This window comes from Hippocampus guttulatus, chromosome 2 (genome assembly GCF_054856545.1).
Source record: "Hippocampus guttulatus isolate MCC_2025c chromosome 2, RoL_Hgut_1.0, whole genome shotgun sequence".
In the NCBI taxonomy this organism is placed as follows: Eukaryota; Metazoa; Chordata; class Actinopteri; order Syngnathiformes; family Syngnathidae; genus Hippocampus; species Hippocampus guttulatus.
Window position 1 is genome coordinate 9,596,355 of NC_141262.1, and position 14,988 is coordinate 9,611,342.

General features: G+C 42.1%; 1 protein-coding gene across 4 annotated transcripts in view; it reads right to left on the minus strand.

The window, feature by feature from the left end:
• spock1 (SPARC (osteonectin), cwcv and kazal like domains proteoglycan 1) overlaps window positions 1-14,988 on the minus strand; it is a 98,522-nt gene that overhangs the window by 25,752 nt on the left and 57,782 nt on the right. For 2 of the 4 annotated variants that reach the window (XM_086135135.1, XM_086135144.1), the window contains exon 4: window positions 9,077-9,157. The exons of the other annotated variants lie outside the window; for them this stretch is intronic. In XM_086135135.1, the coding sequence (XP_085991261.1) occupies window positions 9,077-9,157 (81 nt within the window). The remainder of the gene's footprint in view (window positions 1-9,076; window positions 9,158-14,988) is intronic. 4 annotated transcript variants of the gene reach the window in all.

Below are 14,988 nucleotides of genomic sequence, written 5' to 3' on the forward strand. Positions count from 1 at the left end.
CACTGGGTTATTTGGGAACGTCCTCACCTCTATCTATCAATGCCTGGAAAAAAGCCATTTTATATCACTTCATTTCAAAATGACTTTATCTCCACAGGGGAGTGACAAGCGAGTGCAGCAAAGAGGGCAAGAAGAGTTAAGAGGATAAGAAGGCAGAACGTTCGGGAGGGAATGAGAAGTTTGTATCCAGCTAACAGATGATTGGAGGACAATTAAGGATTAGTGTGTGACCTCTGCTCAGAGAAAAATTGGAAATAAAGACAAAGCCATACAAATGAGGGATTTTATCTCAGACACACATAATATACTCACACTCAACACCCCATATGTAGACAATGACTCAGGCAGTGCTTTCCCATGAACACTAAAACATGTTGGGCTCTATTTTTGTAGAGAGTAGCAGTTCTAGGCTGCGGCGTAGGCGGTGTCATGCGATTTTGGTCATGGTGCAGGCAGACATATTCTGAGCTCCACAGACGTGTGTGGTGGATGTCATCATATGTCATTCATAAATACGACAACAGCGTGTGTCAAACCGTCTGAATCATTGTAGAAATCATTATCATCATCTTTATTACATTTTATAACACACACCTGGGCCGCAGCAAGACTGCGGAATTGTAGGCTGAGGTTACACAGTCACAAAAGATTGGGGTGGAAGGCCCTCGCCAAGTGCCCACTGCACAGCAGTGATCTGCGATCACCTTGACCAACTAGACATCATCCACCTGTGGAAGTCTGCTTGCAGTTCCTTATAAAAGTACTGTACATGCTTTGCATTGTCTGCATGGGCCTCAGCAAGCTTATGCCTCCTTCTGCAATGTTAAACACTGTGTGCGCCTCTCTTGCGTTGAATTAAAGGAAGGGATTGAAGGGGCCGCTTCCACTGGCCGGGAAACAAGTCAGCTGTGTTCACGCTCACAAAGGTGCAAACACCCCTTTCTACCTGTGCTCTTCTACGAAAACAACAAATAGAAGAAAACTCCAGCCATGCACACTGTTAGAGTGCACTGCGCAAGACTTGGGCTTGGCACGATAAAACACCCGTTGATTAAGATATGAAAGAGGCTTTTAAATGTTTTTTCTCCTACTGGGGGTTTTAAGATTTATGCTTTATGCAGCTGGACTGAGGAGGTATGCATTGTAAAGAATGGGCAAATGTACAAAAAGAGAAATACTCCCATGAGGTAAAAGATGAGGTTTATTAATCTACTGCTCACTGGCATATTTAGGCTGCTAACTTCCTTAACTGCCCTCTACTCTTATTCTAATACAGGCTATAACTTTATTCCCATCAACGTGCGATGATGCCTGACATAGCCTGACTGACGAGTCTTATTGCAGATGTATTCATTCATATCAAGGGAAAACTACTGATTTACATATACTGTATAGTCCAGAAAAAAAGTTCCCAGTGGCTGGTAAAGCAAGAAGGTGTATAAGTCTGTCGTCCTCCCGACCCTTCTCTATGGCGCCGAATGTTGGACCCTCTATCGGAGCAGCATCAAGAGGCTCGAGAGGTTCCACCAAGGACGACTCCGATCTCTCCTCAACGTTTCCTGGGAGGAGAGAGTGACTAATAATGAGATCCTCACCCGGGCTGGCCTCACGAGTATCGAGGCCATGATCACCCTGGCCCAACTGCGGTGGGCCGGCCACGTGCAGCGGATGAGCGACGACCGTCTCCCGAAGCAGCTCCTCTACGCGGAGTTGCTGGAGGGCACCCGTCCCCGCGGTGGCCCGAAAAGACGATTCAAAGACCAGCTAAAGGGTCATCTTCAGCGGTGCCGGATTCCCCCAGCACAGTGGGCTGACCTGGCCGCGGATCGGGCGGCCTGGCGTGGGGCTGTGCGGGGCGGGGTCCAGGTCCTCGAGACTCGACGCGTCGCTGCGGAGGAGGACCGGCGAGCGCGGAGGAAGGAGAGGGCCCGGCAACCGCCCGGCCCCCCAACCCACTTCTGTCAATCCTGCGGGCGGGGCTTTCGGGGAAGACTGGGCCTCCACAGTCATCGGAGACACAAGCACCAGGAGCCGTCGCCTTGTCCTGGGGGCCGCATTCCTCGATAACGAGGGCCTTCACCGACCGTTGGCAGAAAAAAAGACATTTATGGAAATGGCGAGCACTATTCCGAAGTAAAACCTTTTCATTTAGCAAAAACCCATGATTGCTGCAAAGATGATAAATTCAAACCAGTGAGGCTACATCAAATATTTAGTGTCTTCAAAAACATCAAGACTAAACTAGCCATCATGGTGTGTGTGTAAATAAAATGGATATGAAGTTTTATACTGTATATAAGGGGTGGAGAAAAAAAATAATGCCGGTCATAAAGAATAGCATTTGTATGCTTTGGCATAATAAAGCTTTATCAAAGCCTGGGAAAACAGATTATGTAATTTTATTTTTATTTTCTTAAGATGCATCTGACAGCTAACATCAGCTTGTATTTTGATTTCAAATTTCTTTATTTCCAACACGTGAAGCCCATAATGTAATAATGGCCCATAATGGAATAAATTTGTCCCTTTAAAAAAAAAAAACAATTAAAAAATGTGATGCACCAATAATGTAACAACTGACCAGTTGGATAATAAAAGTCCTCAACCTCCAACATAATAACGTTTGGCCAGTAACGAAAGACTACATTTTTCTTTGGCTACTATGATATTTGCCAGGTAGAGGAAAAAAATTGTTGCAAATGTAATAACTCGGTATGTAATGGTAACTGTAATATCGCGATATCACCATGTTAAAATTGCCATGATATTGTCGTCATCATATCACTATATTAAAAGACGCACACCTGTTAGATATTGTGCTTTTTTTTTTCAATATGAGCTTTAAACATCATAAGTTTTTAGACACTATTTTTGAGTTTTTCTTTATATTGCCAATTTTCACACAATATCATGGTCCTTATGGTATCGTGAGTTTCATATTGTGATAGTATCATATTGTGACGTTTTGGATTGTGACATCCCAAGTAAGAACTGAGGCCATAGTGTAATTACGCAAATCAATGTTAAAATGTTCTTTACGTTGACGTAAGTATATGTTCAAACATCGAGTGTGGCAAATTCTAGTGTTATTTGTACAAGTGTCCTTATCACTAAGGGACTTTTTCCTCGGGGGGGGGAAAAAAAGTTGGCTGGGGTAGGATTAGGACACGATCTTTGTCGGTCTTGCGTTGTACTTTAATATATTTTTGTCAAACGATCTATCATTGTCTACATTTGTGGGATCCGCTTTGATCCCGGACTTCTGGACCACGTGTCAACTTCAGTTAACATAAACAATTGCTGTGCTTCATTCAACTATACAGTAAGAGTCTGGATGAATCAAAACAGACTGTACAGTCATAAAATTATATTCAGCGCTTTTATGGCATCTAATTAATTCAGAATTTAAAACTTTGTACAAAAGGTCACAGTGTCTCATGTCAGCCCTAAGGCATTGGAGCACTTAACTTTGTTTGACAGGGCTTTTGCATCTTTACGCTGATTTTCATGAGAGCAGGCTAAAATCATGACAATTTGTTGGGCGGATGGAAAAAAATGGAATTCATATTCAACCCAGAACACATCTAAAGCATCATTAAACTGCTGCAACACTTCAAACAGGACTTTGAGAATAAAACAACAATTGTTTCTCCAATTGCAGCTGGCAGTTAACAGCTGAAATATTCGTCACTTGGTGCGCTTCTGTTGCAGATCGAGTCAGGCTTTATTAAACGTGGGCATGTCCTTTAGGAGGCAAGAATGGAAACTATTGATTGGAACGTGCCGTCCAATATAAGAGGCTACATTGCTGACAAGGCCTGTCAGACACTGGAAGGTGACCTCAGAATAATTGCCACATAGGTGGACGAAGGTCAACAACATATTTTTGGACTCTGTGCGCACTTAGGTATATTTGTACAGATTTGTTCTTTTTTTCCCCACCCGGCAATCCAGTGTTGGCTCCACTAAGCTACTGTTCCTCAAAGCGTCTCAGACACAAGTTTAAAATTAAATAAACAAGAGCTTAAAAAAACAATACCCAGAGGACAAATCCATGGCTGTTGTTAGAAACACAAGCATCACTTTAAGTCCTTGACTAATTACAACGGTCTTTCTTCTATTTTACCTGGGGGTTGGGGCTGCTACTGAAGGAAACAAGACAAACAGATGATGAGGAGATAAAATTGCCGCCACTATCCGTATTGTCAATACTCCCCAGGGGTTCACTGTTTGGCCTGTGAGAAGCACCGGAGCAAAGGATGATGGAGAGATGAAAACACAGAGACGGGTGCCTCTGGGAGGATGCGGTGACAGAACGGCTTCATCATGCAGAAAATTAATTATTGAAAACACGGGCAAATCATATCATTGTGGATGTAAGTGAACAATGGAGAAGATAAACAGCCTGCTTTAGTTTGAATATCAGCGGAAAAATTTACACTGGGGAACACATCTTGGCAAAAGATGGGTGATTCGCAATACTCGTCACCACTACACCACCAATATACATCACCCAAAAATATAGTGAACGTTTCTGCATGCACACGAGGATGGGAATTTGTTGCTGGCAGCAAAATAATTTTTTAGATGGGCACAAAGGAGCAAACTCAAGTCTTTGAAGGGTGCTTCAAAGTGAAATAGCGTGAAGGATTCATTTCAGGTAGAAATTGTTTATTGTCACGGTTTACGTAAACAGAACAAAACATGTTTCACTCAAATTGCGTATACCAAGCAACACATATCATGTTCAATGATTGGCCTCCTTGGAGGAAAGACAAACAAGGGAAAAAAAACTTCAAAAACCAGCATAATTGTCAATCATGGAGGAACGGTAAGTATAGGTAGGTCATCGTTAAATGGGTGTTAAATGTTAGGTTTTTTTTATTGCTTTTTTTTTTTTAAAGATTGTCAATAATGACCCTTTTAAGTGCACTAAATACCATTATTTGTTATATTTTTTTCTTTTGCAACATGATGTTATTGACAGCCCCTCTGCTCCACGGGTATGATCACCTGTTGATTGTAAATTCCCGAACGCTCCCTGGGAACTCCATCCGCACTCACACTCACACCTAGGGATAATTTCGAATGTTCCATTCATCTGTCATGCATGTTTTTGGAATGCGGGAGGAAACCGGAGTACCCGTAGAAAACCTACGCAGGCACGGGGAGAACATGCAAACTCCACACAGGAAGCCTGGAGCCGGAATTGAACCCTGCATCTCTGCACTGTGAGGCCAACTGCTAGCCAGTCGGCCACCGTGCCACCCACAAATATTTCAACAAGATAAAAATTAAATAATAATAATAATAATACATTTTATTTGAAAGCGCTTTTCATCACACTCAAAGACACTTTACAAGAGCTTAAAACACAGGATAAAAATGTGCACTTAAAACAAGCATACATAATTTACAAAAGCACATTTAGATGAACAAAAAGCAAAATGGGTAAAAGAGATTAAAAGGTATTAAAAGCATTGCGGAACAGATGAGTTTTAAGGGATGATTTGAAGGATTGGAGGTCAGTACAGTTGCGGATGTGTTGTGGTAGAGCGTTCCAGAGGGTGGGGGCGGCGACAGAGAAGGCTCGGTCCCCCCAGGTTTTGAGCTTGGTCACGGGGATGGCGAGGAGGTTTGTGTTTGAGGAGCGGAGATTGCGGGAAGGAGTGTAGTGGTAAAGAAGGTCGGAAAGATAGGAGGGGGCCTGATTGTGAAGGGCTTTATAGGCGAGTAGGAGCAGTTTAAATTGAATACGCTGGGGAACGGGGAGCCAGTGGAGGTTTTTAAGAACGGGGGTGATGTGAATCAAACATGGATTCGGAGATATTCTCAAATCTCCACTTTGGCCAGAGTTTTCAGAAAGCTTTGTTTCCAACCAAAAATAAAAAAAAATCTCAGAGGACGTGTGGATGACAGGGCTCTGATTTGTAGGCCTACTGGAAGCCTCCCTGGTGAGGTGTTCCGAGCATGTCACACCAGCAAATGGCCCCGGGGTCGACCCCAGACATGCTGGAGAGACCAAGTTTCCCGGCTTGCCTGGTAAAGCATTGACATCCCTCGGGAAGAATTGAAAGAAGTAATAATAATAATAATAATATAATAATACATTTTATTTATAAGCGCCTTTCAAGACACCCAAGGACACTTTACAATAACAAAAAACAGCAAACAAGCAGCGGCAGCCAAAACGCGCCAGCGTTCACTCAACCCGGAAGTCAGAAAGGACTTGGAGGACAGAAAGTGGATGTGAAAGCAAAGGGACTCATCTTTGTGGCCAGCACAAGTCTAGCGTGGCAAGTTGTCTAACTCAGCATAGAGGTGTATTAGACCAGGGGTTGCCAACCGCCGGGCCGCGGACCAGTAGCGGTCATTTGGTGCCGGGCCGCACAGAAAGAATAAACAAGTTACCGTACATTCCTTGTTTTATTCATTTCGGAATCTGAAAGATGTGTTATTTTGAAAAATTACCGGATTCTCTGTTATATCAGTCTACAGTATGTCAGTCTTGACACAGATGAATGCGCGCTTCCCGGTCACGTGATAGGTTACCACATAAAAAACAAACATCTTTGAAACGTTTTTTTGGGAAGGGGAAAAGGCCCAGCCAGGAGACAGAGGAGGAGCCTATGACTTTCAATAAAGAGAAGGCTACATTTAATAGACAGACAGTATCAGGAGTCCTATTTCAAATACGGCTTAATCTCAACAGGAGATTCACACGCACCAAGCCTACTCATAAGCACATACATAATAAGCGGCGATGGTGAGTCGTATTTTTCATACACTTTTTATTTGCGGCGTATCTTATTTTGAAGGCACGTTTAAACGTTACCATAGCGACCAGAGAACGTTGCGGCCAGATAGGATGTTCCTTGTGTCATGGTTCGTGTTTATTATTATGTTTCGAAAATACGACACTTTTCATGCAGGTGATATCATATCATACTGTTGTATCTATCCGGCCTTAAAGGCCGGTCCCTGAAAATATTGTCTGACATGAAACCGGTCCGTGGGGCAAAAAAGGTTGAGGACCTCTGTATTAGACCACGTATTAGCGAAAGTCGTCGCAATAGAGCGTACTTTAAAAAGGGTGGCCTATGCTGTTGTGTGTGTGTGTGAACACAGCCGACTTGATTCGCCACCAATAAAAATATCTCCTCTCATTGTCTTAAAATGTGGTATGCAATAGGTGCACAGCTGATCCTTGACATGGTGGGAAAAAAAAAGTGATTTTCTGGTGTCCGACGGCAGGTGCTTAAAGTACATTTATAAGGAGCTGCAAGCAAACCTCCACGGATTGATGATTTAAAGTGGACTAGGGAGATCACAGGTGTGTGAAGTGGGCACTTGGAGACCACCGAATCGTTTGTCCTTTTTTTTTTTAATTTCTAAATAAAATGATACGAGAGATTCAGTTTCTCTTTCTGTTGCTATTATCTACCAAGTTTTCATTGTTCACAAAGAACAGTTGTAGATAATCTGATGAAACAAGACTGTGGTCCACAATATGTATTCAACTCATAAACAGGCACAAGACTAAAACAAGGTCACGTTTTGTTGCAATACACAATAGAAAATAAAGACAATTTCCGCAAAAAAATCAGCAACTTTCCATTATTTCTTCATCTGTAAGTGACTTATAGTATACATGTATGCACTCAAAGCATTTCCATAATTTCTGACATGAGCAAACCAGCATCATTATATATGTGCTGATTAATATGCAGAAGAAAAAAGTAATTATACAGCCACAGGCAGCGCAATGCTGCAGATGAGCTCTTTTGTGAATTCGTCTTTTCTATGAGCTGTTGATCCTAAGATTATGCTATGTTGACATGCCTCTTATCTAAGTGAATTACACCAAAACACGTAATTGCTTTTTTTTAAATTACCCATTCAGCATGATACATGTGTACAATCTGCATTTTTGATTTGTTTCTTTCTCTTCCATTTGCCATTTCCATTTCCAGCTGTGACAGGCTGCAGCACCCCCGCAACCCTCGTGAGGGTAAGCAGACGAGAAAATGGATCGATGGACGATTAAAAAAACTAATATATTAAATACATACCCTGCTGCAGCAGGGTACATATGTACTCAGAACTCAGAATATATATATATATATATATATATATATATGTAGGTGGAGTGTTCTTTCTTTAGATATTTTGCAAGACTGTGCGCTGGTAAAAATGGGTGTAACAGGGCATTTATGCCTTTGTGCACCATTGTGGGATGGAACGTTTTCCCAGACAGTCCTTGTGACATCCCTCATTGGCATCAGAATCAGGGAGGTAAAGAGTGCGATGGCGAGTGTGCCGTGCTTCAACATTGCAGAAAGAGAAATTAGACTCGTTGGACTTTATGCACGACATTGTCGCGTAAACTGTAAGATCTCCCCTTTCGATGATATATGTGTGTCATGTGAAATTGCACAACACCTTGCACCTGTAGAGATGAAGACAGCCCACGACATTGAGGTTGTCCAATTCTGCAAAATCACAAACATCAGAACTGATAGGTGGTCCACTGGGGAGATTTACCTGAGGCGTCTACCGCCTTTACGCCTTGAATTTCTATGAGACATGTAATGTTTTCAGACTGTAATGATGTTAGTGCTACAGCTAAAACTGGAAATAGATCCATGTTCCTGAAGGGCATGACTTTGATAATTTTGTGAGCATTAGCCATGCTTCTAACTGCAGGAGATGACAAACTGCGTGCTTGGTTATCTTCCCACTCCATACTGACACATCCGAACACTACCTGAGACAGAGGACAAAAAGCAGTTGCACCAAATATGGCTGGATTACGCCCACAGTTTTATGGGGACGGAAATAACGACACAAAACAGTTGAAGCTCATTGTAAATAAAGTCTTAAATCCTGCTGCGGAACATCATTGGCTTTCAATCAAAGCTTTATGCCTAATTAATTGATGTATTAAACAGTGGTTCGTGGTGTTTATTGGTAATAATTCAGGGATCATATAGCGATGTGTATGAATACTTGAGTGTTGACAGGATGTGCATAAAATGTACGGAAAAATCATCTGATGTTAATTTCTCAAACTCACCATCCTGCACCATCTTTTTGCCAGAACTAACATGGGTTGTGGCCCCTGGGCATCCGTATCTTCCAGGCTTAGTATCTCGCTCTTAAAAAAAAAAAAAGTTCAAAAAAGTCACATTTGACACAAGAGTATCTAGTTTACAGCCTAAAAGTATCACAAAAGGAATGCAGATTGTCTTCACTTTTTATGTAAGGATGTTTTGCTGAGAATAAATGATCAATGCCACTGTTTGACGGATGAAATGTTGCTAAGAAACCCAGAGCCAATGTACGGTAGTACAATATACAGATGGAGACTGTTATGGCAGGATGAAACTGTGATATTTTTATTGCTCTTCCAAGTCATGCTCAAGATCTAACCTCAGTACTTGATACCAGTAACGGTTGATTTGCACCTTATCAAAAGCTGATAATTTAAATCTCACTGCATTTGTTACCTTAAATGGCATGTTGCATATTTTATAGTCATACACAAGTTTGTGAAATCATCCATCCATCCATTTTCATCCTCACTAGGGTTGCGGGCTTGCCTTAGCCCATCACAGCTGTCTTTGGGTTATAGGCGGATGTGCTATGGACTGAAATATAAATATGCGCAACTTGAAAAAAACAAATCTGAATGATTTATATTTCGATTTAAATCGCCAAACTTGTAGGCATTTAAAAACTGAATCTGAATTGTCCAATCTGAATTTGAATTCAGGGCGGCACGGTGAGTGACTGGTTAGCACGTCCGCCTCACAGTGCAGAGGTGCAGGGTTTGATTCCGGCTGGATGGGAACGTAAAGCTAGTTTTCGTCAATTAATTTAAAACACAGTCCAAAATAAAATGAAGTCCGCATAAATAAAACCAGATGGTAAATACCTTTCAAAAACACACAAGTTCCAAAGTCAAATTACATCCAAAAAAGTGAAATAAAATTTTAAAAAGCAGCAAAAGCATCTGTACGGGATCCTTTCTGATACAGCTCATATGAAATCAAAATAAAATTGATGCTACATTCATGATCAATTACAGTTAGTTATAAGCATCACTGAGGCTGTTTTATTTTTTGTTTCCTTATGTGGATCATCATGAAGATATCAACTACAGTAAGTATTGCGTCTTTGGTCACTGACCTGAACAAAAACATTTCTAATTCCTACACATAACATCCAGATGGTTTCAGATGGTCATAAATATGGTCAAATGTCTGCTCTAACAACGCAAATTAAACATCATCTGCACCAGAAGATGTTTGCAAGAGCAACAGAACATTTAGGCAATAATTGCTGATGACAGAACAAATTTCCGAAAGGGGAAAAAAAAACGTGGAGCATGGAAGACTAAGGGCCCAAGTGCAGGGAAGCAGGAGAAACAAGGCAAAACTGTTGGATGTTGTCAAAGAATTTATTTTCAAAAAACAAGACACTTCGAATCATCCATCTAGCCATCCATTATTTGAACCGCTTATCCTTATGAGGGTTGCAGGTGTGCTGAAGTCTGTCCCAGCTGTCTCCGGGTAACAGGTGGGGTAAACCAACCCATCTCATGAAACACATACACAAGCAACCTTTCAAACTAACAAATCTCACCTTGGGAAAATTAACAGCGTTCAATTAAACAACCATGCATGTTTTTGGAATGTGGGAGGAAACCTCAGTACTCAGAGTAAACCCATGCAGCCATGGGGAGAACCAGCGAACTCCACACAGGAAGACCCGGGGCCGGAATTGAACCCCTGACCTCCGCAATGTGAGGCGGACATGCTAACCAGTCAACCATGGTGCCGCCCCACTTGGAATCAAAACTACAAAACTATCATAAGTCTCAAAAACAAAATACAAAAAAGCGAAATTGGAACAGACTCACGATGCGTGCGGCAAAACCAACATGTGTCAAGCGCATGAGTGAAGCCCCAGCCTGTGCTTGTTGCAAACAGAATTGTTGTTACCCTGAAATATTTTCTAAATATATCTTCAGTCACTGTCAATCTTTACATTTTATGAAACTACGGTGTGCCAAGTGAGATGACTATACATCAGTAAATATGGTCGCGCTGTACAGCCCCAAAAAAGGATGCGACTAAGTCAGTGCTGCTGCGACCAACTGAAAAAGTTGGTTGCAGCAGTACTACAAAAGTCAATAAAAAAAGAAATACAAATGCCCCGATTACAAACCCTGTCCATTGTGAATACCTTTGTGGTGACAAAGCCAGATACAAATAGTGTAGGTAATCACTTTTTATCACTTCAGCAATCAAGCAATGATCTTGTTACAAACGCATGAGCGCTTCAAATCCCATGATAAGTAGCGGCCCAACTCACAGATGTTGGTGCCAGACATCAGAGGCAATGCATGTCCATTAAAAATGGGTTGCAACTTCGTCATTTCACAGCCGGTTATCATGAAGCTTTGTGACCACCAAAGTGTGTGGATCAATACAAAAAATGCATTCGAAAAGATTTTTTGTTTGTTTTTGTGACAATCACAAACGTGGAAAGTGGCAACATTTTGCCAGTACAAGCTTTTATGTCGCCGTAGGCACAGGCGTGTCATATCTACTCATTTTACAAATCCAGGGTTCCCAGAATGCATTGTGTGGTGCAACACATTTAATTCAGCCATCCATTCTCAAAACCGCTTATACTGTGTAGAGGGCCGTGGGGGGTGTGGGAGCCTATCCCAGCTGACTTCGGACTACACCTTGAACTGGTCGCCAGTCATTCGCAGGGCACATAAAGAGACACACAACTATTCACACCACCCAGCCTTGAATGAGGTATCAGCCTCATTCAAGGCTTGTGACATTGTTTTCTTAAGCTAGAACAGAGGTGGGCAAACTATGGCCCGCGGGCCGAATCCGGCCCGTTGGTTTTTTAATCCGGCCCGCCGAAGGTTGGTCCACAATTAAGGTTCGATGTGAATGATTGCATTCATTTCAATTGGACTTGTAATGACCGTCATTTCACCGCCAGGTGGCACATTGACTTGAAGTTGCAGAACACGGGGAGTGGGGGGGGGGGATCTTTTCGACCACCTAGGACCTCTGTATCGCTCTACTTCTACTGGTCTGATCACAACCCATCTGCAGCAATGCACAGGCTAAAATAGGTCATCAACAACACTGTTGTCATTTAAAAAAGTATATTAATACAGTACTGTCATGCTTTTGTTCAGTTGATGTTTGATATGGACTGTCAACAAATGCAGTTTTTTTTTTAAATGTACCATAGCTCGTGCTGACCTGGCCCTTCTGTCAAATTTTAAAAGTCAATGCGGCCCCCGAGCCAAAAAGTTTGCCCACCCCTGAGCTAGAAAGTGCTGAAGAAAAAAAAAAACCAACAAAACGGAATCACCAAAGAGGGACCGCGCTGACCCAGTATTCAATACAGTTTGCCTAACTGAACGGACAACGAGGAACACATAGTCAAGACACGGGTGGCTAAGGGATCTGATTGGTGGACATAAGATACCAGGCTGATGAACCCTAACGAGCAAGACAGGACAGAAAACAAACAAAAGACATCTGGAAAAAAAAAAAATCCAATCTTGACAACAAACGAGATCATGACACGAATGGGCTGACTTTTTTGGTCATTTGGATGCTTGCAGCTTTTTTTTCCCCCGTTCTTGTCGCCATTTGTGTCAGCTTTGCACGAATAGAACAGGCAGTTTAGACCTTCAAAGGAAAGTTCAAGTTCTGCAAAAATGTTACTGTTTGAAGTTGCAAAGCAGAAGTAAAATGAATTTGTCATCGGTTGTGATATGGGAAATGCCTGTCTGATCATTTATTTTGCATTTATTCAATGACTGAATTTGAGTTTGAGATAAAAGTACCCACTCAATGACGACGTGAATTTGAGATTGAATAGTTGCCTGCCTCTACATATTCTATACCCTGTGACTGAGTGGTGACCAGTCTCGGGTTAAGTCCACCTTCTTCCGGAATCATCTGGGAAAGATTCCAGTTCCTCGTTATCCCGGTTAGGACAAGAAGTATAGACAATGATGAATGGATGAGTAAAAGCAAATGATTTTGTGATACTTTGTCTGTCAACAAGCCATTGTTTTCATTATACTCTCTTTTTCTAGGTCTTGTATTCATTTATCTCTTGCATTCTCATGACTACAACAAAACTCTCGGGTTTTTTTTGTTAGCTTTGTTGTATTACCCCCCCTCCCCCGCCCGCCCCCCACTGTTAACTTCTTAATCTTTGCCACTGTCACTGCCACATGCGAGTATTCAGCCTGAGGGGCTCAAGCAGCAGGCATTGACGGTCTGTTTTCTGCAGTTTATTTAGCCTAATTTACAATGATCACTGGGGTCTCTTGGCTGAGGGGCACAGTGGGCTGAGACCAAACACATCAATACACAGTCATGAATGAGTTCATCTCCCATGCACGCACATAAACACACGCGTGGATGCACACAAACGCACTGTTGATAATTCAAAGCTTCACTTTGCCTTGAATTTCCAGCTGTTTTTGTCTGTTATTCACAACTGGAGGTGCAAGCGCGAACAACTGACTTTACCCGCTGGTACTCAGCACATAATCATTCAATCTCAATTTCTTTTGGCAGTTGAGTGCTCATCACACATTTTATTAATACTTTGCGAAGAGTGTTTTTGGCTTTCCTTTTATCTGAATTTACAATATCCATTCTGTAACGTTGTTTACCCCCCCGCCCCCTCCACCCACTCTGCATTCCAGCAAAATACAATTTCCAAGAATCATTGAGTTCTCCGTACGTGTAACTGATAGTTTTGTGTACATGCAACCTAACTGCACTCTTGCACACGAGCCCTTCTGAAAGAGCAAGATAAGAGGGTCGTAGATACGGAGTTGTTTTTTATGATGTGGCCAACAAGCCATTAAAATCAGAGTGGTAAATGATGCCTAAAGAATTGCCTGTAGAGCAAGCTATAAAGCCTGTGCGCATGACACCAAAATTGTTCTTATTTCAGCTCAACACTCTGCTCTGTACAGCCACAGTAAGTGCTCATTGTTTGTTATCCTATCTGTGTCTTCTCTTATCAATTTCTCTCTTACTAATTCTTTTAGCTCCGTGCTCAGCGGATCAAAGATGGATATGCCACAATGCATTGTATTAAAAAGCAGACGGCGCGTTAGAAAGGGTCGTCTGCAAGGAGAGGGACTGATTAGAAATGGGAGCGGGCAGATATGTATATTCAGAGAGACACTAGGTTAATGAATCAGTGAAATAGCTGATGAAATCTAAAACAAGAATGGCGGGAAAGGAAAACGTCACGTCCAATCAGGCTGACTGGCAATTTGGAAGCTGCGATGCTTTGTTTTTGCATTCATTTGCGCCAACTGGAGGGGTAACATAAAGGGCTTACTTATGAGGTGCCAAAATCATTACTGTGGGATCCCAATGACTCATTCATGTAACCTACAGTACTGAATCAAGTGTGGTGACCAAGGAGTGGTAAACACCTGAAAACTGACCTTGGGTGAACTTTATTGTGTCTTTAAACTAGGCCCTCTATGTGTATCTCCGCTGTGTCCTCAAGCAGTCTCTCAGTGCCAGTTTTAGTCTCCTCTGCCTTCCTGCACTGGCTGTGATAATGTCTTCCTGCTATTTGCAATCCTCCCTTTGACTCCCATCCCTGGATAATGCGTTGCAATCACAAACTCACAAATCTGTTGGGCAAGCTGATATAAAAGAAACCAGAATGCAGCAGCCTAGAATACTGATTTGGGTATTTGTCTTGTTCACAGTGCAACGGTTATATCTCCTGCCAAGGATTCTTCCAAACCTCTTGACCATGCATCTGCTTTGAAGGCCTTTTCGGGGCGAATCTGCAAAGATGGCCAATGTGCATGGAGCAGAAAATAAAGGAGAAAATGGCAGATAAATATGAATGTAGTTCCTAAAGATAAAGCCAAATGCTACAGTGAGTATGAGT